This window comes from Leucopleurus acutus, assembly GCF_964270905.1.
Source record: "Leucopleurus acutus genome assembly, chromosome: 12".
NCBI classification, from domain to species: domain Eukaryota; kingdom Metazoa; phylum Chordata; class Mammalia; order Artiodactyla; family Delphinidae; genus Leucopleurus; species Leucopleurus acutus.
This window is the reverse complement of record NC_139154.1, coordinates 26,189,722-26,216,843: the sequence shown is the minus strand read 5'-3', so window position 1 is coordinate 26,216,843 and position 27,122 is coordinate 26,189,722. Positions and strand designations below refer to the sequence as shown.

General features: G+C 53.7%; 1 protein-coding gene across 1 annotated transcript in view; it reads right to left on the bottom strand.

Annotated features, from left to right (window-relative positions):
* Positions 1–27,122, bottom strand: part of SH3RF3 (SH3 domain containing ring finger 3) — a gene marked incomplete at both ends in the record, with an annotated part of 201,266 nt that overhangs the window by 19,766 nt on the left and 154,378 nt on the right. Inside the window, 3 exons of the mRNA XM_082851248.1 lie at positions 13,417–13,676; positions 25,269–25,522; positions 26,944–27,114. Of these exons, the coding sequence (XP_082707374.1) occupies positions 13,417–13,676; positions 25,269–25,522; positions 26,944–27,114 (685 nt within the window). The remainder of the gene's footprint in view (positions 1–13,416; positions 13,677–25,268; positions 25,523–26,943; positions 27,115–27,122) is intronic.

Here is a 27,122-nt window from a genome sequence, read left to right as displayed (position 1 = left end):
TTATGATTCTTTCTAAGGCCCGAAAGACTCAGGAAGAGCGTTCCCCTAACTGCCTAAAAGAATGTAGACGGAGGACCTGTTCCAGGAAGGGGGAGTCACCACAGGTAACTGTAGTAAAAACTGCTGAAACTTCTGTGTCCACGGTTCCTGCCTGGCCCAGCAAACACGCATTCACCAAACGTTTGCTTTTCCATCTCCACGTGAATTGCCTCCCTCCCACTCTGAGTCCCAAACTCCCATCTCTGACATACTCCTTCGTCTCGAGCTGAGGATGGGATTTAAGGTGAGGGCTTCCACCATTGGGGGAGTCCGTTTTCCTGGGTCTCTCCCATGCACACGCTTTTAAATTTTTCTTATTTCCTCCTGTTGATCCGTCGCCTGTCAATTTAATTCTCAGATGTGCCAGAAGGACCTGAAGGGAGAGGACAACGTCTTCCCCCCGACAGGAGACACCCCAGGAAAGAGGCGTCGGGGGCTAAGGCGGTGGATGAGCCCCACCGAGAGGGGGGCCCAGGGCTCCCAGACAGGCGTGCTCAGGACTCTCACAGGGGCAGCCGAGCCGGGGTGCCGGGGCGGGGCACACACCCCCTTCTCTTCACTGGCACCGCAGTCCCCTATCCCCGCCAGCCCTGTTGGCGCTTGTAGCCCCGACTGGGAGCCGTCTCCTCCCTGGACCTTGGTGAGCATTTCCGGAGTTCATTTCTCCCTCGCCTGCTCTGTCCCCTCACACGTGTGCTGCTTTACCTGCCCCCACGTGTACCCGCCCCCCCGCCTCGTATTCATGCTGGTGCAGGTGCCGGCACCTTGTAAGCGGCCTGCGCCCACCTGCAGCTGCCCCCACGGCCAGAGGGAGGGTCTGGCACAGGCAGGGCTCCATCTCAACCCCAAGCCCCCAGAGGAGCCTGGCTGCAGAACGGCCGGACCGGACCTCTGGGTGGCGCTCACGTCTCCAGGCAAGAAGCCGGCCTCTAGACGACGCAAACTCCCCCAGGGCTGAGACACGGTTAACGGGCTTTGACGCAGTTAAATGAGGGAGGATTAAAGCGCTGAGCTTTCACTTCTTTACAGGTTCTTCTGGACTCAGCCCCCGAGAAGCTGCGGCAGCAGGTCCTGTTCCTTCGCCATCTCATCCAACGCCATCATCTTTTCACTGAAGCAGGAAGGCCTGTTACCTCAGTAGAATTTAAAGCGTAACATTAATTTCTTTAAAATGGCTTCGGAGGAGGTCAGGCCAAAAGGCAGAGACGAGAAGCCAGAACAGCCCTCTGGCTCCAGGCTGTGTCCGGGCTGCTTTCGGCTTCGTCCTGTAGGACAACCTTGCCTTGAATGTACATCTCCAACAGGCCTCTGCTTGTTTTCTGTAGAACAAATGTGGAGCTATCACAAATTATTAGATTAAATGCAATGCGTTCACATGAAATCTCTGTAAAATCTGGTATCCTTCGGAAAGGGTCTGGAACGGAACACGAAAGATAAACACGTCATTATCTACTCGGGTGTGCCAAGCTCATGTGCTTCTGAATAGTTTTTTAAACAAAACAGATGGGTAGAAATCACCTCATCCAACCAGAAAGGCAGCAGCAGGCCCGTCAGTTCCATACGGGAGGGGCTTTGTCAAGGGGATGCAGGATTTTGGAGGGTCACTTAGGAATCTACACTATTATTTCCATTAGCCCCGACGGGCAGCCCTGCAAGCTCTCAGGGAGACTGGGATTTCCTTCCTGAACTGTGTGTGCTTCTTCAGACAGGCTGCTTCCAGGAAATGTGAGATGACACCCAGCCTGGGCACCGGCTCGGAGATACAGGTTCAGAGGCCGCTGCCCGCTGCACGCAGCCCAGACCCGGCTTGGCAGCTCCGCCCTGAAAAGGGCCCTGCCTGGCTTCCATTCGGTCCTAAATTTCCCTAAGGAGCCGCCATCAGGACTGCATGCCTGGTTGTCGTTGTCACATTAAAACGATTGGGAAAGGATGGAAATTTGGAAGAAGCCGAGGTGTCAGAATCCAGGTGAACTCAGCTCAACCAGGGGCTCGAGGCGGCCCTTCCCTGGGCTGCCGATCTAACCGGGGAGGAAATGGCCCACCTGGGAGACAGGGTCACAGGACTGGAGAGTTGCGGCATCCACCTCACCCTTCTCGAGCAGTCCTGGCAACAGAGGGTGTGGGGAAAGTGTAACTAGAGCTGCTCCAGTGCCAAAGGGTGGGGTGAGTTCTCCATGGGTTATGGGTTAGTTTATCTTCTACAACTCGACTCCTGGGGCCATTTCTACTGCCAGCTGCTGGTGGGCGAGTGACCCTGACGCCCAAGGAGACGGGAGGAACCCCCAAGTGAACCGGCAGGACGTGGGGGGACTGAGGGGGGAGGAGAAGTAGAGGCCAGACAGGGTCGGCGCCCCTGAGGCCGGGGAGATCAGGAGATGTAGGCAGGAGGGGCCTCCGAGAGGAACGGGACAGGAGAGGAGGGCGATCGCCTGGCCCACTTGAGCCCAGGGAGCCTGCTGGGCTCCCAGGTGAGGTCCGCTGCCCTCTGAGACCAGGGGTGGGGGGCACGCCTGGGCCCCTTCTGTTCCTTGAGCCTAAGCCCCACCTCTGACACCCCCAGGAACTTTTCCAGCCCTGTGGGTCCTGAGTACTGGCCCCACCCACCACCCAAACCTCCTCCTTGCTTAGGCCCCCCCCTCCACAGCCAAGGCCTTCGCCCCCCTCCCCCCCTTTTTTTTTTCTTTTCCCTCCTCCTCTTTTTTACTATTGTGGTACTGTGGTACCTTCCGGTTGTTGATTCATCTATATTTTTATTTTTATATCCTTTCTAGCATATCTGTTAGTTTCCTAGTCTAATTTTATTTTTTACTTTGTTATTGTTCTTTTTTTCTTTTTTGCCACCCCAGGCAGCTTTTGGGATCTTGGTTCATGAGCTGAGGGTCAGGCGAAGCTCCTGCAGTGGGAGCTCCCAGTCCAAACCACTGGACTAACAGAGAACCTCAGGCCTCAGGGACTATTCATCACAGTGAGGCCTCATGGAGGTCCTCATCTCAGCACCAAGACCCAGCTCTACCCAACAGCCTACAAACTCCAGTGTGGGAAGCCTCAGGCCAAACAACCAGGAAGGCAGGAACACAATCCCACTCATAAAAAAAAAAAAAAATGAGACAGCAAAAAACTATGTCACAGATGAAGGAGCAAGGTAAAACCTACATGACCAATTAAATGAAGAGGAAATAGGCCACCTTGACAAAGAATTCAGAGTAATGATAGTAAAGATGACCCAGAATCCCGGAAACAGAAGGGAAGCACGGATTGGGAAAATACAAGAAATGTTTAACAAAGATCTAGAAGAACTAAAGAACAAACAAACAGAGATGAACAACACAATAACTGGAATGAAAAATACACTAGAAGGAATCAATAAGAAAATAACTGAGGGAGAAGAACGAATAAGTGAGCTGGAAGAAAGAACGGTGGAAATAACTGCTGAGGAGCAGAATAAAGAAAAAAGAATGAAAAGAATTGAGGACAGTCTCAGAGACCTCTGGGACAACACTAAACGCACCAACACTTGAATTATAGGGGTCCCAGAAAAAGAAGGGAAGAAGAAAGGGTCTGAGAAAATATTTGAAGAGATTATAGCTGAAAACTTCCCTAACATGGGATAGGAAATAGTCACCCAAGTCCAGGAAGCACAGAGAGTCCCATACAGGATAAACCCTTGGGAAAACACACCAAGACACATATTAATCAAACTAACAAAAATTAAATTCAAAGAAAAAATATTAAAAGCAGCAAGGGAAAAACAAAAAATAACATTCAAAGGAATCCCCATAAGGTTATCAGCTGATTTTTCAGCAGAAACTCTGCAGGCCAGAAGGGAGTGGCAGGATATACTCAAAGTGATGAAAGAGAAAAACCTACAACCAAGACTACTCTACCCAGCAAGGATCTCATTCAGACTCGACAGAGAAATCAAAAGCTTTTCAGACAAGCAAAAGCTAAAAGAATTCAGCACCACCAAACCAGCTTTACAACAAATGCTAAAGAAACTTCTCTAAGTGGGAAACACAAGAGAAGAAAAAGACCCACAAAAACAAACCTAGAACAATTAAGAAAATGGTAATAGGAACATACATATCAATAATAACCTTGAATGTAAATGAATTAAATGCCCAACCAAAAGACACAGACTGGCTGAATGGATACAAAAACAAGACCCATATATATGCTGTCTACAAGAGACCCACCTCAGACCTAGGGACACATACAGACTGAAAGTGACGGGATGGAAGAAGATATTCCATGCAAATGGAAATCAAAAGAAAGCTGGAGTGGCAGTACTCGTATCAGAAAAAATAGACTTTAAAATAAAGACTGTTACAAGAGAGAAGGAGGGACACTACATAATGATCAAAGGATCAATCCAAGAGAAGGTATAACAATTATAAATGTTTATGTACCCAACATAGGAGCACCTCAATACATAAGGCAAATGCTAACCACCATGAAAGGAGAAATCGACAGTAACACAATAGTAGTGGGGACTTTAGCACCCCACTTACACCAATGGACAGATCATCCAAACAGAAAATAAATAAGGAAACACAAGCTTTAAATGACACAACAGACCAGACAGATTTAATTGATATTAATAGAACATTCCACCCAAAAGTGGCAGAATACACATTCTTCTCAAGTGCACACGGAACAATCTCCAGGATAGATCACATCCTGGGTCACAAATCAAGCCTCGGAAAATTTAAGAAAATTGAAATCGTATTAAGCATCTTTTCTGACAACAACGCTATGAGATTGGAAATCAATTACAGGAAACTGTAAAAAACACAAATACATGGAGACTAACCAGTGCACTACTAAATAACCAAGAGGTCACTGAAGAAATCAAAGAAGAAATTAAAAAATACATGGAAACAAATGGCAACAAAAACATGACGACCCAAAACCTATGGGACGCAGCAAAAGCAGTTCTAAGAGGGAAGTTTAGAGCAATTCAACCTCACCTCAAGAAACAAGAAAAATCTCAAAGAAACAATCTAACTCTACACTTAAAACAACTAGAGAAATAAGAACAAAGAAAACCCAAAGTCAGTAGAAGGAAAGAAATCATAAAGATCAGAGCAGAAACAAATGAAATAGAAACGAAGAAAACAATAGCAAAGATCAATAAAACTAAATGCTGGTTCTTTGAGAAGATAAACAAAATTGATAAACCCTTAGCCAGACTCATCAAGAAAAAAAGGGAGAGGACGCAAATCAATAAAATTCAAAATGAAAAAGGAGAAATCACAACTGACACCACAGAAATACAAAGGATTATAAGAGACTACTACAAGCAATGCTATGCCAATAAAATGGACAACCACAAAGAAATGGACAAATTCTTGGAAAGGTACAATTTTCCAAGACTGAACCAGGAAGAAATAGAAAATACAAACAGACCTGTCACAAGTAATGAAATTGAAACTGTAATTAAAAATCTTCCAACAAACAAAAGTCCAGGACCAGATGGCTTCACTGGTGAATTCTATCAAACATTTAGAGAAGAGCTAACACCTATCCTTCTCAAACTCTTCCAAAAAATTGCAGAGGAAGGAACACTCCCAAACTCATTCTACGAGGCCACCCTCACCCTGATACCAAAACCAGAAAAAGATACCACAAAAAAGAAAATTATAGACCAATATCACTGATGAACATAAATGCAAAAATCCTGAACAAAATACTAGCAAACAGAATCCAACAGCACATTAAAAAGATCATACACCACGATCAAGTGGGGTTTAACCCAGGGATGCAAGGATTCTTCGATATATGCAAATCAATCAATGTGATACACCATATTAACAAATTAAGGAATAAAAACCATATGATCGTCTCCATAGATGCAGAAAAACCTTTGGACAAAATTCAACACCCATTTATGATAAAAACTCTCCAGAAAATGGGGATAGAGGGAACCTACCTCAACATAATAAAGGCCATATATGACAAGCCCACAGCAAGCATCATACTCAATGGTGAAACACCGAAAGCATTTCCACTAAGATCAGGAACAAGACAAGGATGTCCACTCTTGCCACTCTTAAAGATTTGTGCTCAGAAAACTATGAAACACTGATGAAAGAAATCAAAGATGACATAAACAGATGGAGAGATATACCATGTTCTTGGATTGGAAGAATCAACACTGTGAAAATGACTATACCACCCAAAGCAATCTACAGATTCAGTGCAATCCCTATCAAACTACCAATGGCATTCTTCACAGAATTAGAACAAAAACTTTTACAATTCGTGTGGAAACACAAAAGACCCTGAATAGCCAAAGCAATCTTGAGATTTGCATGAGAGACTGGAAAAAAATCTCCCGTGTCTTTATGAGGACACAGTGATCACGGAAGGCGGCACCAGTGGTGGAATTCCGCACAAGAGAATCCAACCTGAGGTGGGATCACCCGTGGCCCCTCGGACACACTGGACATCCACCTTGCACACCACCGGCGAGCTCCCGTGGCTGCCCTGGGTGTCCAGGTGTGAAATCCGCCCCCTCCTGATTAGCTACAGTAACTGCTGCCCTCTGGGGAGAGCTACAGAACGGCTATTACAGGTGATTCACAAATTCTTTTCCACTTCTAGAGTTTATTGCTATTTTAAAAATGAACTTTGGTTTATTGCTTTGCAGCAGAAACCCAACTTCTGACTGGAATAGTTTTCTTGGGCGCCACCCATCCTTCATGCTAAATGTCAGGTGTGAAACTGACAACTTAAAAAACCCTTTCTACCCGTGTTTCTTGGTGGACAAATGAAATGGAGCGTCCGGCGAGGAGATGAACATGCACCATTTCACAAACAGAAAGCCAGCTAACCCGGCTTCATCTCGAGTAGCCTACGTGTCTCGATTTGGCGACATTAAGTGTCCTTTTTCTGAAACTGCAAAATCAATTCCCCTTTTAATTTTTCCTTAGAAGCCTTGGGGATACAAGTTTTACATCTGTATCTATCCCACTAGTCTATGGGATCTGGCCTTCAATGAACTGTCACATCCCTAAGAATGATCTCTAATAGTTTTGTCCAAATACCTGTGCGAAGTATGCATGAGATTAACTCACTTCCTGCCTCCAAACCCCGGGGTGGGAGACGCCATGGTGCCATCTTACTGATGGGGAAAGCGCGGCAGGGGGCGCTCGCCGAGTCCCCACGGCAGGCTGCCTCGTCCCAGCCTCACCTCCGTACTCACTCATCCACTTGCGCCTTCTTTCTCCAAATGCAGGTCTCACCCGTCCTGTAGTCATTATGGCTCCTGCTTCCTCCCCCATCCCCCGCTGTACCCAGCACACCTGGGCACCCAGCAGGAGAAGCTGCCCATCAGGGCCCAGGGGAGGGTGTGGGCCCTCACTGGGCAACAGGGCCTGGCTTTACCCCCAGTGGTTACTACCTGCCTGACCTTGGACCCTCATGTGCACATCTGTGCCGGAAGGGCTCACCAGCACCGCACCAAGCTGAGACCCAGAAGTAGCTGGATTGAGTCTCAGCCCAGGACAAAGGCCAAGGGGAGTAAAAGGAGAAGTGGGGGTGGCCAGGCCTTCCCGGGAGAGAGCAAAGGAGAAGGTCCCAGGCTGCCTCTGAGTTCTCTGCTGCCCCAGGAGGCCCCGTCCCGTCCCACTCAGGGCCTGTGCCCTTGTCACAGGGAGGGACGCTCCGGTGGCATATCCCCTCCAAGAAGAATCTGCCTGTGAAATCTCTGATGTCGCTGTTTTGACAGCTGGGATTCGTGCTTTCAGGATGGGCTCATTTTCTGCCTGAAGATGACTCACCCACCACATGCCGGCTCTCCTCCTCCCACAGAGGGCAGTCCGGCCACAGGGAGTTGCGGGGAAGGCCTGAAGTCGCCAGGGCTCCAGCGGCCCAGGGCATTCAGCAAAGGGCCCTCCGCCCTGCCAGGGCGCCAACCCCAGCGCCGGTGCAGGCTGCCCAGCACGCGTGTCCCCAGGAGGGCGCAGGCTTCCATCAACCACAGCTGACCGGATGACCGCCAGACTTCTCAGCGACTCATTCATGAAGCGGACGGGGTTCCCAAAGCCCTTGAGAACGTGCCACCTGGGCCGTGGGCTCAGCGGAGCTTCACGCGTAATCTGATTCCACCGCAGCCACACCTGAGGTGCAGCACTGATCGCGGGGCTCCCCGTGTCTGGCCCTGCCCTCCCCAGAAGATCAGCGTGAGGACGGGGCCTGCAGTGGACTCCAGTCCTGGTGCGGTCAGACCCAGCCCACTCCCCCCTGGGTTTAAGGTCTGCAGGACGCCTCCCCACCCCCGCTGGTGATCATGCGGGAAGGCACTGCCTGTCTCAAAGCTGGAAACACGCTGGCAGCGACCGATACGCGGTTACAGAGCGACGGCAGCCCCCTCCCAGTCCACACGATAGAAACAGCACGGGCAACGGCCTGCTTAGTGCGGTGAGGCTCAGCGGGGGAAACAAATTCACAAACCAGCGGTTCTTCGCTTTAGGAAAAGCTGCCTGGTTGTTCTCAGAGCTTCATCTTCAAGATTTCTTCAGACTGCACATTCCTGAGTTTCCACTAAACGTATCATTGTAACCCTCCTATGGTATATACACACACTTTTAATCAGGGGGTGTGGTTACTAAAGGGCCGTTCCCCCGCACACCCATTTCCACGAGGTCCCGACGGCAGGCAGGCCCGCCTGCTACTGTCCTGGCTGTCAGCCCAAACCCGTCCCCCAGAGACTTAGCCACAAAGGCCACACCTTGTGAGTGGGCTCAGCTGAGCGCTTCACTACTGCGGGCCCCCTACAGCTGCACTCGAGTCGTGCGGAACCGGAAGGCAGACACCCCAGCTCACAGCCCCCTTTCCTGGGCTGACCTCAGGGCCTCCTGCCAGCAGTTACCCTGGACTTGCCGCCCCTCAGCTCCTGGACGAGCCAAAAACACCTGAGGTCACGGCCTCATGGGGATGGGGAGGCCACCAAAGTCAGCGCCCTGGATCCCAGACGGCACTGAGACTGGAGTTAGGCTGGCTCCACTGCCAGTGCTCTGTGACCCCAGGCAAGTGGCAGCACCTCTGAGCCTCAGGAGGACCACCCGAAATGAACATTTTAATGCAAACATCTTTAGAGGCTCTTTCCAGTTCCAATGTGCTACTACTTTGCGAAACAGAGACTCGCTCATCCATCAGCGGAAAGTTAACTTTCTCCTCGCCCGTAAAGAATTTCCCGCAAGTCACAGGAGTGAAACTCTCCTGGCAGCAGTTTTTCTGACACTTGTCAGTCAACAAATGTCACCAGGCCTTCTATGCGCTCAGCACCCTCCAGGATCTGCCAGTCAGAGCCCTGAGACTATCGGAAATAAGTTTTAAATCAGGACCGAGCACAAAACCACAGATGCCCCCAGATGCGCAGGCCCTCCTGTGTGCTGGACCTGCCGACCCCCTGTGGCGCGCCCTCCTCTGTCTAAAAGCACGCTGGCCCAAACCCACTAAGCTGGTTTCATAACGCATGACGGGTGTTTCTAACTTGGGGCCTCAAGGAAGACCCTCAGCACGCTGGTGCCACGGAGAGCACGGCCAGAGTCAGGCTCCAGCAGGAGGTCAGCGGGAAGGCGGGGACACAGGGGCGGAGGGTGCGGTGAGGGCCCCTGGTCAGGCCTGGCCCCACCATGCCCCCGCCGGGCAGCCGCGCTGACGTGAGCCGCCTGCCCCCCCCCAGTGGCTCTGGGGCTCCCCAACTTCAGGCCACCTCCTCTGGCCTGTGCTCGGGCTACAGCTCCCAGGAGGCCTCCCAGTCCCAAGGCGCCCCTGCTCCCCGGCCTCAGGCCCGTCGACCAGTGCCCAGAGCTCTGCCTGGCCCAGCGCCTGCCGTGTGACAGACAAGCAAGTGGGGAGTGACGTCCAGCTGGCCGGTCAGGAGGGCTCTAGCACCAGATGCTCTCGGCTGCAGGGTGACCACGAGCTGCTTCCACCTTCCTGGGGGCCCAGGACTCCCCTTTCTGGTGAGTTTCCCTGGAGTTACCCCGAGGGATAAGGATCCCCGCCACCTGGTGCTAATGTGCTCATAAAACCTCAAAGACAGGAAACAGCCGCTGAGGGACATGAGAGGTGAAATCTGGTAGCTGTTTCAAGCACAAAATAGATTTTCTAAGTGCAAAAGCGTTAACTGAAATCCTACGGAGCACCTTCTTAAAAGGCTTCCAAGATTTGGTTCCTACTCTGCAATTTCTGGGTGCCACAAAGATGACCCCAAAAGCAGGACCCCTCCTTCAGAAGCACTAGATCCAAGTCCTTCAACGGGAAGATATGACTCCCACCCGCTGCACTTTGCCAAGATGAAACCTCCCTGTCTCCACTCCCGGGGCCTCCCTCCCCCACGCCCTGGGGCCTCTAATCTTTCCACCCCTGGGGGCTGGGGGATCCCGCACTGACGGCTGCCCCGAGGGTCTGCTTCAGACTGGCAGCTTCGAAGTACTTGTACTTCCAGGTCTCCTCGGAAGCACCGGCCCCTCCCATCCAGGGCCAACCCAGGCAGACCCATCCCCAAGCAGAACAGATGCCTGGTCGGGCCAAGGGACCCAGGTTCCGGGAGAGTCTGCGGTGCTGGATCAGAACCAGCCCCCCCAGGCCCCCTGCCCACCCCCGGCTCCACACTCCACCCTGCATTCCCTCAACCCTGTGGGCTGCAGGGCCGTGGTCACGGGCTCACTGCAGCCCCCGGAGCTGCTCTGTGCCAGCGGCCCGGCCGCAGGGCAGGCCCTGCAGGGAGCGGGTGCGACCAGGCCGGGGAGCGGGGGCGGGCGTGCGGGAAGAGCGCTGGGAGAGCAGCTGGGGGGTGCAGACGCTGGCTCAGGGCCCTCCTGCCGCACGTGAGTCTCTCTGACCCCCACCCCCCCGAGGCCGAGCAGGGCCCACATGCAGGACCCGCCTGGAGCAGGGCTGACAGGCCCGACCCCCAGGGGCATAGCTAGCGACGCCCACCTGCCAGGGACCCCCAGCAGCACCTCCACACGCAGGGCCGCCGCGCTCGGGGGGCCGGATGGGATTTCAGCGGAGCTCGGCACCGGGAACGCAGGCACTGAGGTTGGGGTCTCTGCGGACGGTGCAGGTGGAGCTCACTGCCTTTTCCTGAGGAAAATTCAGTAACAGAAACAGCCTGGAGAATACTGCCGATTACCTTAAAAAGCCTTTTGCCGTAACTAAACACGTGTGCATCTACGATGGGCTCACCCAGGGACAGATGGGAAGCAGCCCGCTGCGCTCTCAGTGGGTGAAATCTGTGGCTCTGGTCTCAGGGGGCAGGGGCAGCCCAGGGCCCCGCGGGCAGGCCCCTGGCGCCCAGCTTGCCCCGGCTTCCCTCCAACGGCCGCCGCCAGCCCTGCTGCCAGAAACGGCAGCTGCGGCGCTTTGCACTTCACTCTAAATTGGGAAAAATTCACCTGGGGGTGCAGGAGGGAGAACACCCACAGGCGCCTGTTCACACCACTGCTTCTCGCTGTGTCTGACAGGTGAGAAAAGCAAGCCACACAGACGACGTGCTTGTCTCCCGGCTTTGACGCTGCCGGTCACGGCTGCACCTGCGGACACCTGCCCACTTCCTGCCACCAGATCCACGTCACCTCTGCCGAGCGCGCGGCGGGAACCCCACACCCCCAGCTCGGCTGGCACGGGCTGCTGCCTGGCCGACCCGGAGCCGCCTGAGCTGAGGTGACGCGGCTGTTCCTCGTTAGGCGGGAGCTGCTGGCAGAGCGCGGGCCTCGAGCGAAGCCAAGTGCCCCTAAGAGCGGAGCCAGCGACCACGGAGGAGGGCGGAGGGGTATCACTCCCCACGAGGCCCCCAAACACCCGACCCCGCTCACGCAGCAGCCCCGTCTCTTTCACAAAGGGGGGAACTTGCGGCCAAGAACCAGAATCGGTCACGGAGCTAGCACGGCTCTCCCCTTTCTGAGTCAGAGGTCCCAGGGAGCTTGTCTTCCAGGAAGGTCGTCCAAGGGAGAGGGTGGGACCACCCGCCCTCCTGGGGGGACCCGGCTATGTCTCCCGCCCAGGCAGCGAGGTGGAAAGAGTGGACCACGACGGGTGATCTTCAAGCAGACGTGGACGCAAAACACCGAGCAGGGAGTCCCTTCATGCCCAGCCACCTGCCGGTCTCAGGACGAGGCAGCCGTCGGGGCCGAGACGGAGGCCTCTCCCCCTCCAGGGAGCGTGGGGAGAGCATCCCCCTGCACCAGCGGACAGGCGGTGAGGAAGCCTGAGCCTCTCTGCGAGGTGCCTGGGCCCCGAGAGCACGGGGTGGTGAGGGGTGGATGTGCCTCTGGGGTCCCAGGCAGACAGCCTGAGCCATCTGGATTGGGTACCGTCCCCAAGGGAGAGGAGAGGCTGCCGGCTAGGTCGAGGGGCACACTCTAATCACAGGCTGGCTTTACAGTGAAAGGTCTGAAAACATCCACAGACCGTGGCAAAGCCAAGAGAGAGAACAAGCCACTTCGAGAGCAAGGCCAATAAAGGGAGTGGCCCCTGCCGGAGACCCAGCCCCCCTCCAGCACAGCCCGGGCAGCGCGGAGGCCTGACCACCCGACACGTCTCACTGGCTTTGAATGTGAAAAAGGTGAAACAGCTCATCAACAACTTTTTTATGCAGATTACGTGTTGAAATGACAATGTTTCTGGATACTGGGTCTAATAGATTATACCATTAAAATGAATTTCATGTTTTATCTTATTTTTAAATTGTTTTAACTTTCAAAAATGTGACTTATTGGAAGATTATAAGTTACATATGTGGCTTGAATTATGGTTTCATCGGACAGCACGGACTTAGAAATCTGGACTCTCATGGCGGCTTGGTGGCTCACCTGATGTCTAGCTGGTGGCAGCTGAGGCAAGCTGCCTGGACTCGGATTTCGTTCTGAAATCAGCCCCACTTCCTTCGCTGTTAAAGAAGAGCTGAAATGCCGTCCACACCCACTAGGAGGCTGGCCGCCTCCTCTGGCTGCTGCCCGGTGGCCGAGCGGGTTGTGCACTGCACGAGGACAGCACGTCGAGGGAGAAGGCCCTGCTCACGTAGCACGTGAGTAGATCCGTGGATTTGTTCTTAGAGATCCTGGCACTTGGCAGAAGGTGTCTAGGCCCAGCAAAGTGAGTAGTTTACAATGACTTTGCAACAGGAGGAACGAAGCATCTCGAGGGAGCACTTTTTCTCATGTGTGAGAAAACTAGCTGGGCTCCGGTCATCCCTCCCCGAACCTGCGGCCGCTGGAGCGCCACCGCTTTGCTGGCTCGGCCTCCCTCTGTGTCATGCGCCTGGTGCCCGCACGCGAGCCTTAATTTACAAAACGGGATAGGCGTCTGGTGCCCAAGAGGGTCAACAACCAGCTGGGCCTGGGCCGCCCAGGGTGGGCCACTTACCCTTTCGCTTCTCCTCTCGTCGGGTCTACCTCCTGCACTGGTGGGGCTGGGTGCCGACCGGCCGCCGGCAGGGCCCGCTCCGGCCTCCCCGTGGAGGTGGACGGCGCTGACGTTAGGAGGAGTGACGGCCGAGGCTGCCGACGAGAGCGGGATGGCTGGCCGGGGGCTGTGCTGTGGGGACCCGATGGCGGGCAGGCTCTGGGCGCGCAGGGGCGACACTGCGGCGGTGGGCCGGCCCTGCACCTGGGCCGGGTGGGCAGCTGGGAGAGAGGAGCGGAGAGAGCAGGGGGAGGTGAGTCTGCAGCCCGCAGCGTGGGGGCCACGGCCCGCCCTCCCGCCCACACCTCTGCTGAGTCTCCAGCCCCAGCCGCAGCCGCAGGCGGGGCAAGGAGGCCTCTGGGCAACCGGCCGCCCCCGCCACACCAGGAGCCCGGAGGCGGCGGCCTCTGAGGCTGCCGCAGACGAGGCCCTTCCCAGTTTCTCTGGTCTCTGAACTGGTGTTCCATGCTGTAAGGAACCAGTACGCTCAGGAGGGTTTCAGAACCACCCTGTTCGGCCCTTCGTAGACCTGAAGCCCGTGCAGAAGCCCGGAAGAGGCCCAGGGAGGCCCTGGGCTGCCGGGCTCCGCTGCGCGTGAGAGGACCTCTGTGGACAGCGCCGCCCTGGTCGGCCTCCACCCGCAAGTGGAGCGGCCCAGCCCTCGGCCGCCGCGCCCGCTGCTCCAGCTGGCAGAGCGGGGGCGGTTGTGTGAGGATCCACGGACCGATGGCTCACCGTCTGCCTCCCCACTCCAGCGTAAGCTCCACGGGTGGGACTTTCGTGACTAATTCACTAACGTGTTCCAAACAACTGGAACAGTGCCTGGCATGTAGTACATGCTTAATAAAATTCGTTCGGAATGAACAAGTCTTTGAGAAAGGAGAACCCTGGCTAAAACATCTCTACAGATTTCCCAGAACTGAACGGCTAGAGAAGAAAACAATACTCCATGAGAGAGAGGCATGGCTCACAGCACAGACTGGTGGCAGGGTCGGAATCCACAGCCCTTCGGAACAATTCACCCTCAACCACACCCGCCCGGCAGGACCCAGACACACGCGGCCGACCCGTCGCCCTGCTGGGCCTGCTGGTCAGCGACGTCAAAGCAGGCGTGGGCTGCTTGAGGACGAGCGTGGACACGCCGTTACTCCCAGTCTCTGCCCCTCCTCTCCTCTCTATCCCATTGTTTCAGTAGCTCTGGAGCCCCCAGATCCCGCTACCCCGCACGGGTCCACTCTGCCTCCCAGGACCAAGGTCCAGTGGTGCTTTAAAGAGAGCAGGTGAATGAGTAAGTGACCTACCTTATCGTCCACTCTGTCCTTGCCTTACTCTCAGGCTATCACTTCCCACTTCATGGATGGAACGAACGCTGGAGACTCCCCCAGCGTCAGGGCAACCTCTGTCCAGACCCAGCCCCTCAGCCTCCAGGGTGCAGGGTCCCACGGGGCGACCCTTCACCCTCACTGACACCTCCCGCACCCCGTCTCTCCTGTCCTCGACTCCGCCCCTCCTATAACTGACTAACCCCCTCCTGTCTACCGGCACCTCCTTTCCTGCTGCCTTGACCCCTAGGTGCTCGGAACAGTGTCCACATGGCCCTTCCTTCCTTTTCACTCAACTCTCTGACGGGCCTGTGTTTGGCGTCTGCTTGTCCTCTGAGGCTTCACAGTTACGGCGAGTTCAGGTTTGCATTTGTGGCTGTGATTCCGACTCACACGAGGGCCCATCTTCCGTCTGGGGGACCCCGCCGTGATCATCCTCGAGGATTCTCTCTCCCGGCCTCTGCTCTCTGCTTCTGAAAGTCGTGTTAGAAGTCATCTGGAGCTCGGCGTCCACCCCGTGTGTACTTTCTTCTTGCTTTGCCTCTGCTCCATCTCTGGACTAGCTCCTCTGTGGGGCTTCCGGTGTGGCCAAGTCCATCTCAGCTGTGTCCAGTCTAGAGCGTGTGTCACCCACAGAGGTTTCGTATTTAAATATATGTTTCCTTTCCAAAGTTTCAAGTTGCTTCTGTCCTATCCAGTGGTTTCTGATTCACATCCATCTACCTGCTGTTTTAATTTTCTTCTTCATAATACTATTTTTTCTTCCTTTTGGTGGGATGGACATTATTCCTTCTTTTTCCTCTTGGAGGAGCTGAAATGTGCCGATTTCAAAGCCTTCGTCGGTTCTCCTGCCCGTTCTTCAGGCTGCTGGCCTCTGTGATGCAGGACTTTCCCACGAACTGAGTGCAGGCTCGCCCTGAGCGTGAGTGTCTCGCTGCCCTGTTTCCTCTCTTCTATCCCCTGCTGCAGTTTTGTTGCTGCTTCTGCCTGGTCTCTGGGACCTCCCCTCAGAACCAGGTGTAATCGGGTGGCTTGAGTCTGGTCCTGCAGGAAAGGTGCAGATCTAGCCCTCAGGCCAGAGCCAGACTCCAACTCCAGGTGGGGCTCCATTCCCTCCCTCATCCCAGGCAGGGGCTCAGTACTGACCACTCCCAGGAGGGGGCTCAGCCCTTAGACCAGTGCACCCGGCCTGGATCCCTGACGCCCTCCAGGGGCTGCCTGTCCATGTTCTCCTGCAGGAGGGGAAAGCCGGCCACCACCACCTGCTTCATCCCGGAACCCAGGAGGCCAGCGTATCAACTCTCTTGTGTTCCATTCGTTTACATCCAGAGTATCAAGAACCAACCAACCTCTCTGTGTTCAGAGCAGAGGGGGGTGGGATTTCCACATGAATCACTCTCCCAGGCTTCCAGGAGTCCTCCACTCACTTCTGTCTCCTGAAATACGGTTTCTCACCCCATCGTTCCATCAAATGTATCTGGACAAGATCAGTTATGACTCCCCTGTCACCAAACTTAATGGACACTTTTCTGTTTTCAGAAAAAGTATCTATTAATCTAGCCATCTGTCTTCACACCAATATCACACTGATTACTGTGGCTTTTTAATATGTCTTGAAATCAGTGTTAAGCTTTCCAGCTTTTTCTTTTCAAGGTTGTTTTGACTACTCTAGGTCCTCTGCATGCCTGTATGAATCTGGGAACCAGATTGTCAATTTCTACCAAACAGTTGGGTGAGACCTTGATTGGTATTCCATGGAAGCTATAGGTCAGTTTTTGGCGAATAAACGCCTTAACAATACTGCTTTCTCACTCCTGAATGAAGTATGCCTCTCTACTTATTGAAGACTTCTTTCTTTCTTTACTTTGCAATATTTTGGAGTGTTCATTGTGCTGCTCATCTTTTGTCAGATTTATTCCTAAGTAATTTATATTTTTGATGCTATTAAAATTGGTATCATTTTTTAAATGTCAATTTCCAGTTATTCATTGCTGGTGTAGAGAAACAAAACTGACTTTTGTATATTGATCTTGTATCCTGTAACCTTGCTGAAACTAATTCGCTGTCTCTAAAACACTCTTTATCTGTGTCTGAGTGTGTGTGACTGTGGATTCCTTAAGGTTCTCTATGTACAAGTTCCCGTCATCTCAGACACAGATGGTCTTCCTCTTTCCTCTCCCATCTCCACACCTCTTCCTCTGCCTTGACTAACTGCTCTGGCTAGAACTTAACAGCACAATGTTGAATAGAACTGGTAAGAATGGACATCCCTAACTGGAGCCTGATCCTGGGGAAAGCTTTCAGTTTTGGGGTTTTTCTTAATTTTATTCATTTTTGGCTGTGTTTGGTCTTCGTTGCTGCACCCGGGCTTCCTCTAGTTGCGGCGAGCTGTGGCTTCTCTTGTTGCAGAGCACAGGCTCTAGGTGCGCGGGCTTCAGTAGTTGTGGCGCATGGGCTTAGTTGCTCTGCGGTGGCACGTGGGATCTTCCCAGACCCGGGCTCAAACCGGTGTCCCCTGCATTGGCAGGTGGATTCTTAATCTCTGTGCCACCAGGGAAGTCCCAGCTTCTAGTTTCTCACCATTAAGTCTGAGGTTAGCTGTGGGTTTTCACAGATACCCTGTATCAGGCCGAGAAGCTCACTTCTCTTTTCTCATTTTCTGAGAGTTTTAATGTGCAGACGTGGACAGCGCAGCAAAAAAACTTGAGTCATTTGACGCACGTCTTTGTTCTGAATCCTACTCTAATTTATGTTGGATTTTGTCAAAATTTTTTTCCACACCTACTGAAATGATCATGTTATGTTCATTTTTGAGTTTGTTAATACATTGAATTGTATTGACTGTCAAACATTAATCAAAGCTTAAGTTCCTGGGATAAACTCTACTTGATCAGGATGTATTATCCTTTTTACTTATCGCTGGATTTGACTTGCTAAAATTTTGCTGAGAATTTTTACACCTATGTTTTGAGTGATATTGGTCTGTAGTTTTACTTTTTAATGTCTTTGCCTGGTTTTGTTATGAGGGTAATGCTGGCTTCATAGAAAGAGTCAGGAAGCATTCTCTCTTCTTTTCAATTTTCTGGAAGAGTTTCCGTAGAATTGTTATAATTTCTTCCTTAACCAACAGGTATAATTCATCAATACAGCCACTTAGGCCTGCAGTTTTCTTTGTGAAAGGTTTTAAACTAATTCAATTTCTTTAATAAATAGAGGTCTATCCAGGTTTTTTAGTTCACCTTAAGTTATCAATTTGTGTCTTTTAAGAAATATATCCATTCTAATTTGTTAAGTTTATTGGCATAAAGTTTTTTAAAATAATAATCCCTTATCATTCTGTAGAATCTGCAGTGATGTCACTTTTATTATCCGTGGTCTTGATAATTTGTGTATCTCTCTTTATTCTTTATCCAGCTGTCTAGAGGTTTATCAGCTCTTAATCAGTTTGGATCCTGACTCCGTCCGTCACCTGTTAGTCAGGCAGCCTCAGGCAGGTCACTTCATACTTCTGAACGTATTTTCTCTTTTGTAAAACAAAGAAAATAGAATCTACCCTGATGGGTTGTTTTTAGTATTTAAGATTGTAGTCTGTGTGCGACGCACGCATCTCACTTAGGGGCAACAGCTCAGTATTCACTAATTCAGTGCTCATGGAAACCTTACAGAACACCATAAAACCACAGAGACTGCGAGTAATGGGATCAACTGTGTGGCCTTCTAATTTTAACTGATTTATGGTTTTATATTTAAAGTATTAAAATCTGTTTTCTGTTCACAGCATATGGTTGGGTCTTGTCTTTTTTTTTCGTAACAAGCTCTGGATTCTCCGTGAGGCTATTCAGATGATTCGTATTTAATGTGATTATTTACATGATTAGGTATAAACCTACATTTCACTACAGGTTTTCTATCTGACCCATGTACTTTGTTCCCGTTCCCCTCTTTTTACACCTTCTTTTGGATTAATGGAAGTTTCTGTGGTTCTATTTTATCGCCTGTGTTAGCCTGTTTGCTGAAACTCTTTGCTTTGACGTTTAGTGGTTGCCCGCGTCTCTAGTTTATGGTCACCTACCTACACGTCCTCACGCAGCACACGAGTAGACAAGACTCCCAACAATGTGCATGGTGCTTCTGGGCCTCCCCTCCCACCCTCTGTGCATCTGCTACCACATACTTCACTTTTATATACATTTTTAATCCCAAACTGCACTATTTCTATTTTTGTTTAAAGTCAGTTTTATTTTAAAGATTTTTAAATAGTAAGGGAAAAATCGGATGCATTTATCCACGTAGTTACCGTTTCTACTGCTCCTCATTCCTTCGTATAGACCCATTGCCAACTGGTGTCACTTCCCTTCTTCCTAAAGAACGCTGTTCAACATTTTTCATAGTGTGGGTCCACTGGTGATGAAATCTTTTAGCTTTACTGTGTCTGAATGCTTCTTTATTTTGCTTTCATTTATGAGAGATTTTGTTTGCTTTTTGGCTGCACTGGGTCTTCGTTACAGCACGCAGGCTTCTCTAGGTGTGGCACACAGGCTTAGCTGCCCCTCGGCGTGTGGGACCTTAGTTCCCCAACTAGGGATCGAACCCCTGTCCCCTGTATTGGAAGGCAGATTCTTAACCACTGGGCCACCAGGGCAGTCCCGCGTTCATTTGTGAAAGATACTTTCACTGCGTATAGGGCCCTGACTTGACAGACTCATTTCTGTCATGATTTATTTAGTTTCCTAGTGTCTTCTCACCTGCAGAAGTCCTGACAAGAAATCCACCTTCATCCTTATGTTTTCCTACTTCACATGGCTTTTTTTCTCTTGCTACCTTTAAGGTTTCCTTCATCACAGATTGTGAACGGTTTGATGATAATTTGCCTTGGTGTAGTTTTCTCCACGTTCCTTGTGCTTGGGATTCGCCAGCTGTCACTGATCTGTGAGTTTATAGTTTTCATCAAATTCAGAACAACTTTGGTCATTATTTCTTCAAATAATTTTTCTGTCCCACCCTTTTCCCCTTTAGTTTGGGGACTCCAGTTAGAAATATATTTGGCCACTTGAAGTTGCCCCATTGCTCACTGATGCTCTTTTAATTTAAAACAATTCTCTTTTATCTCTGTTTCATTTTTCATGGTTTCTATCACTATGCCGTCAAGTTCACTAATATTTTCTTAGCAACGTCTAACCTGCTGTTAATGCCATCCAGGGTATTCTTGATCTCACACGTGTAGTTATTTCTTAAAGTTTGGTTTTGGTCTTTAAAGTACCTTCCATGTTTCTGCTTACCTTCCTGAGCATACTGAATGCAATTATAACATCTGTGTTAATATCTTTGTCCGCTAATTCAAACATCTGTGTCAGTTCTGAGTCAGCTTTCATTGACTGGTTGGTTGATCTCGTTGCGGTGGGGCATGTTTTCCTGCTCCTCCCCACGCCCAGTGCTTCTTTACTGCCATCAGACACAGGTGGGACGGGAGCGGTGCTGCCACTACCAGGCGAGATTCCTCTGCACGGACGGCCCGGTGCCCTGGGAGCCGGCTGGCGGGAACAGGCACCTTCCAGCTGCATATCTGCGGACACTGCGAGTGAGGACCCTTCCTGTCACCGTGCTCCTGGCTCCGTGCGTTCCTCACACACACCTGCCTATTAGTTCTCAGCGTCCTGGTCCAGGGATGCTCTGTGCCCGCTGGGCTTTTCTCTCTGTGCAGATCCCTCCCCACTGGGGCTCGGTCACCCAGACCCTCGTCTCCGCACCACCCCTCCAGGGCGCCTGCTGGGCACCTTCGCTACCCTCGCCATGCCAACGCCTGGCCTTCTCTCCAGGCAGTGAGCTGGGAACCTCCTGTTTGTTCTCGTCTATCATGGATCACTGTCCTTAGTTTTCTAGTATCTAGTGTCTCACAAACCACTGTTTTATATATTTGTCTGTTTTTTCAGTTGTTTCTGATGGGAAGGTAAATCCTGACCTCGTTACTTTATCTTAGCTGTGAGCAGAAGTCTAGCTTTATCCTTTGGATACAAAAATCTGATCACATCTATTATTTAAAACCCTTCAGGAGCCCTGCTGCCCTCAGGATAAAAGCTGAGGTTCCCTGACACAGGGGAAGAGAGCCATCCAGCTCTGCTCCCTCCTGCACTGGGCCGCTCGGGTCCTCAGGCCCCGGCCCTCGGCTGGCTCCAGCCCCTCCCGCGCTCCACCACTCACCCCTGCACGCTCAGCTCCACCGCTTTAAGACCTAAAGTAAACTTTGCCTCTGCAGAGAACCGTCACCGACACGCAGCTTCTCCTGCCTACCTCCGTCTCAGTCACATCAAATTAGGTCAAGTCACCCCACGTAGAAACCACGGTCTCTCTCCTCTCCCCGCTCCGCCCGCTCATCCCTCTGCTGGACTCCCTTTCTGCTCTGTCGGCCCACATACTTCCTCTCAGTCCTTTAAGAAGCAAGGCAGCATCACCTCTGGAAGACGGTTCACAGGCCCCTCTGCAGCTGCTCCCACTTCCTCCCTGGTCTGAGTGAGGTACCCTCCCACTCCCTGCACCTTAGTACCTGCCAGGCCTCCACCCCAGTGCTTTTCAAATTCCACTGTAAGCGTGTGTTTCCTCGTCCTCCTCTCTGAGTGGGGGCAGAAACGGGTTTCTGGTTCTTCTCTGTATGTCTGGGCCCCAGCAGAGGCCCCGGGTGCCCAGCTCTCCTCCAGTGCTTTTTGCTGATGAGTGAATGGCCGTACAGGGCTCTTACCCCCCGGTGCCATGGCCAGTGCAATCGGGCCTTTGTTCAACTGCCTGACTTTGGCTCGGGCTGAGAACACTGACGAGGGCCGCTCAGGTGCCTGGGCTGGGGTTTGCAGAAATGGGCAATCACTGCAGTGAGCAATCCACTGCCTGTGCTGTCAGCAGTGCGTTCTGCCCTCCAGATGCAGAGTGAAGTGCAAAGTGCCGGGGGAACTCCGTGGCACTTAATTACTGAAATGATGGGGGGAGCCTCCCGTAGCCTGGCTGTGGCAGCACAAGCATGGGGACAAGCCCTGGGCTGGAACGCGCTGGGGAAGCCGTTAACCCATCCTGCACCTCACTCTTCCCACACGTAAAATTAAACAGATGGAAGAGCACGCCTGTCACCCGTGGTGGTTACCATGGTGATCGAGGACAGACACGCAGTGTTGTTCTGCCCTGGCCGTGCCAATTTCTTTTATTCTGCTCTCATTCCGTTCCATAAATGAGACGGGCAGGTCACGTTCTGCTTTGAATTGGGGAGGGTGCTGTAACGGCGGGGCACGGAAAGGCCACTGCAGGGCACCTGGTGCAGAGCCAGGGCAGCTGTGCTGGAGGCCCGCCCCAGCCTCTCGGGGTCACCAGGCACAGGGAAATGCGTGAGGCGGGCTGGGTGAGTGGATGAGAGGCTCACAGGCAGAAGGGAGCTGGCTTGGGACGCGGGCTGCCCGGAACCTGCTCGGGTGCTCCCAGGGCCTAGGAGACCAGCATCTCGGTGCACGTCTCACCAGCCATGGAGCAGCAGTCAGGGAGTTCCCGGGCTCACTTGATCATTAGGCGCTCAGTGGCTGCATCACAGCAAGAGGCTAAAATAAACACCATCAGCTGCTCTAAGCCAGGGCCAGCTGGAAGGTAGCGGCTGGGGCAAGAGGTCTGGCACAGATAATACTCCTGCAGAGACTCCTTTAGGACACAGACAGCTGGCTCTTCCCCAGGGCCCCGGAGGCCAGCTGCAAGAACAGACCTTACTTTTCATTAATTTAAGCAAAACCCACATATGAAGGACTATAGGCATTTACAGGGTCCCTGGGATGGCAGGGTCAGTCTTGGAGGCTCTACACCAGGCAAGTGCCAAGCCCACCCATGAGGCTTCCTTGTCACAGATCCCACTGCTGCTTGGGAACACCACCCAGCACGAGGCTGGACACCAGGCACCAGAAGTAGGCCCTGCACCTACGGACGACCGGGCACTGGGCACAGGAAGTCCACCCGGTACCCACGGACGACCAGGCACTGGGCACAGGAAGTCCACCCTGCACCCACTATGACCGGGCACTGGGCACAGGAAGTCCACCCGGTACCCACGGACGACCAGGCACTGGGCACAGGAAGTCCACCCTGCACCCACTATGACTGGGCACTGGGCACAGGAAGTCCACCCTGCACCCACGGACGACCAGGCACTGGGCACAGGAGGTCCACCCTGTACCCATGGACGACCAGGCACTGGGCACAGGAAGTCCACCCTGCACCCACGGACGACCAGTCACTGGGCACAGGAGGTCCACCCTGTACCCATGGACGACCAGGCACTGGGCACAGGAAGTCCACCCTGCATCCATGGACGACCAGGCACTGGGCACAGGAAGTCCACCCTGCACGCATGGATGACCAGGCACTGGGCACAGGAAGTCCACCCTGGTCCCCTGAAAAGCTGGGTGTTTCACCACCACCTTCACCCCCAAAAGGGACCCAGAGGCCCCTCAAGTTTTGTCCTCTGAAAGGAAGCCACATTCAGGATGTCTGTCCAGAGTCCAGGCCGGTGGCAGCACCTCACCCGCCAGGCGTGGACGAGCAGCACCGCCCCCACCGTGGCGAGGGGGGATTCACACACGGACGGGAGCCCCACATCTGGAGGCCGGTCCAGGTCAGCCAGGGCCACAGTGGACCAGCGCCCACGACACCCCTCAGAGCCACAGGCCAACCTTCCCCCGTAAGCCAGACCCCTCTGGGCGCCTCTAGGTCAGGGGACGGCACCGGCAAACTGCACTAGCAGCCCTGCCCCTCCCAGCTCTTCCACGTGGCCCCTGTGCCCCCTAATAGCTCATTATTTTGTCCCAGTTCTGCAACCCCAGCCCTGGGGCCAGACCACTGTCACCTCTCACCTGGACAGCAGCACCTCGCCAGTCCCCAAGCCAACTCTTCCTCCCCACTGTGCCCAGGGACGTCTGGTAAAGCGTCACCTCTTGTTCAGAAGCCCTGGGGGTTCCCGCGGCCTGGACTAGAGTTTGGCCCTGACCGCTGGTAATGAATCACATTCGCCTTGCTGACTCTGTGCCCTGCGCGCTCCAGGGCTGTCCTCTGACAGGACGGTACCAGCGGCTGCGCTGAGCACGCGCCACGCCCGCTGGGGGCACGTCCTCGCACACCATCGCGGTAGGAGGGGCCCCAGCGCAGGACCCCCGCTGCCCCCCAGCACTTCAACCCGTCCTTCTTGCTGCCCTCACTGCACCGCTCCATCTGGAGGACAAGGACACGCTTCTCGCACTTCTGTGCCTTTGTTCCCTCCCCCCTGCCTGGGTGCTACAGGCAGCTCTGCCTAGGACCGACCCCTCACCAGCCTCGTCACAGCGCCCGCCCGCCCCCCCCCCCCCCCCCCCCCCCGCCACTGGCCCCGCCGCCCTAAGGGCCAGTCCCGGGGCTGAGAGCAGGGCCGGCTCTGAAACGCTGGGCTTCCCCGCCAGCGCTCAGCAATGCGTCCCGACAATGGGGGGCGGGGGGCGCCCGGACACCCGCCCCCCTCGTGTCCCTTGGCCGCGACTGGGAGGGACTGTGGCCCCACTGTGCTGAGTGTCGTCTGGCTTCTCACACCGAGGAGATGCTTTCTGGAGACTCCTAGCGGGCCGTCTCTGGCTGGCCAGAGTCTAGAAAACAGTGTACTTTACTGCTCTAAAGAATTTACATTTATTATCCTTTAAGCCTTACTTTGAAAAGAAGAGAGATGATTTCTGAGAATGAGGCTGGGGTGGGAAAAGGAATTCTGTGTCATTTAAGTGCAATTCAGCGGTACATTCTCCTGTCCTGGGTCCCCTGTCACTACACGGTGACAATGTTACTGGTTCTACGTGTCGGAAAGTTACTGGCCTGGCTCCCAGGAGCATCATGTGAGCCACGCTTAGCAGCTCCTCTTAGCTCACTGCCAAGCTTCCAAGCAAGACGTGCTAACCCCTCTTCGTGCCTGCACCATCCACCCCACACTTTCCGTCATCTCACGCTACACTGGGAGCGACCTGGGTTCTCCTGAATTCTGGTCAGTCTGCCTATTGGTGAAGCCGCATGAAGGTGAACAGTCGATGGCCATCACTCCCTCCAGCCTCAAAGCGTTTCAGGAAGGGACCCTGTGGATCTGTCTCATTACCAGCTCTGTCCTGGGGGTGCTGCCTAATCGGGAGACCCCCTTAGCACCTGGCATTTGGACGTAGGTGACCCACAGCGGCTGACGAAGGTGCCCAGAGGCGCCAAGATAACCTCACTGGTCCACCCAGTCCTCTGGCTACATGAAGTGTATAAACGCCTGTGAATTCTCTACTCCCTTCCAGCGGCCAGAACAGGCTAACATGATTAAGTCAGCACATCCCCCAAGATTAGCAGAAGTTCATGATTACGACGGGCCCTTCCATGGACTGCTCGAGCCCTGGGCCAAAAGGATGCTCATGACTTCTGACCCTGAGACCACCCTCCTCAAATTTTCCAGCAGAATGAGGCCCGTGGGAGCCTGCCACATACCGGGGGGGCCGGCGCTCCGGGCTTGGCTGGCCGCCGGCTGAACTGAGTGCCGCAGACAACTGCTCAGTGCGGGCGAGACTGCCTGGTGCTGGGCCGGAGCCTGGGCCATGGTGAGGGGGAGGGCCGGCCTCAGGGCCGTGCCCGGGCTACTCAGACTCCCACCGCCTGGGTGAAGTGTTGTGGCCATCCCCTTGGCCAGCGGAGACCCTCCGACCGCGTTATTCCGGGGTGGCCCAGCCCCGCCTACAGGAACCCTGAGGAAGTAAACAGAATGAAGTCAGGGGAGGGCACAGATGCAACCACGCCACACAGGCCACGTGGTCCGGGGACAAATCCTGAAGTACCACCAAGAGGACGCCTGCAGGCATGCGATGCCCAGAGCTCAGGCTGGCAGCAGAGCCTCTGTACAATGGCATGGTCTCTCGATGCGAATATTTGAGAAACAGCAAGAGAACCCTAAGAAACAGAAATGATGCTAATCAGCTATTTTGTTCCAGAGCCACTGCCTTGATTTAGTCTAACAAACAGCTGTGTGTCCCCAACACGTGCAGAAGGAATGGGCTTGGACGCATCTGGCAGGCGGCAGGCGGCAGGAAGCAGGACCCGTCTCCTTCTGGACACAGCTTCCTGGCTCTGGGGCCTCCAGGAAAGGGTGCAGACAAGCCCTGCGCTCCTGACGGACGCCGGGGAACTTGCGGTTTCGCCCATACTTTCCAGATGAAGCCGGTGTCGACAGCCCAGGAACACAAAGGAGCACAGGACCCCGAGACGGGCTCTGATGGTCTGTTCTGCACGTGCCGGCGCTGAGCCGTGCACCAGCTCTCAGCATGTGGGTCTGGGCTGGGAAGCTCCTGGGGTCCGGTTTCAGGGATCAAATGCCTTCCATTTGTCTAAGAGCTGGGAAAACGTCCCTTCTGTCCCCTCAGGATCTCAGTCGTGAAACCCCAGAGCCGCACGTGGGGGAGGGCAGGCACTGCTGCCAGGGTCCGGGGCCATGTGGCAGGGCCCCGGGGAAGCAGAGCCTCTGCGGAGCAGCTGTGGGGAGAAGGGCCTCCTCGTCCAGGGCCATGGGGCCATGGGGCTCACAAATGGTGGGCCTTTCCAGGAGGGGCCGTGGGTGGCGTGGCTCCCCTCCCCGCTGCTTCAAAGGTGCGAGTCGGTCCGTCGTCAGTGCAGGTTTGGGCATTGTTCAGTTGTCTTCCTGAAGTCTTGTTCCAAAGAGAGCAGAGGCCCGGGGGCGAGCCTCCAGTGGACCTGCGCGTCCTGGGCTGTGAACCAGGGCTGGGTAATCCAGGGTTCCACCCTGCAGTGGACGCTCCCCTCCATGGAAACATCTGACAACCCTGGGTCATCTCTAGCGAATTTTTTAACTTGCTTTTCCGAGGTTATAAAAACTACCAGTAAATTTGTAAAACACAGGAAGTCACAAGGAAGAAAAGAAATTAATCACACATAATGCTCCGCTCAATAATAATGGTTAACTTCTGGGAATATGTAATCTTGCCTTCACGTGTGTGAATGGCATGTGCTTCTCGCACACACACCCGCTGTACTCACACGTGCACACACGCACACGCATTCACACATGCCCACGTGCCCACGAGGTCCCGCCCTGGAATGCCCGCCCCGTGTGCCGCTGCCACGCGCGGCTCTGCTCCTCATGGGCACACCTCACCTGGAGACGGGCGTCACGTAGTTCCCCGGGAACACGCCCGAGAGCCCCGTCCGCAGCGCTGTGCCCTTGAACCAGCCATCCCGACACTTCTCCAGCACGCGGTACGTGTCGCCCTTGCGCAGCTCCAGCTCGTCGCTCTTCTGGGGCTTGTAGGCATAGAGCGCCAGGTACCTGCGGCA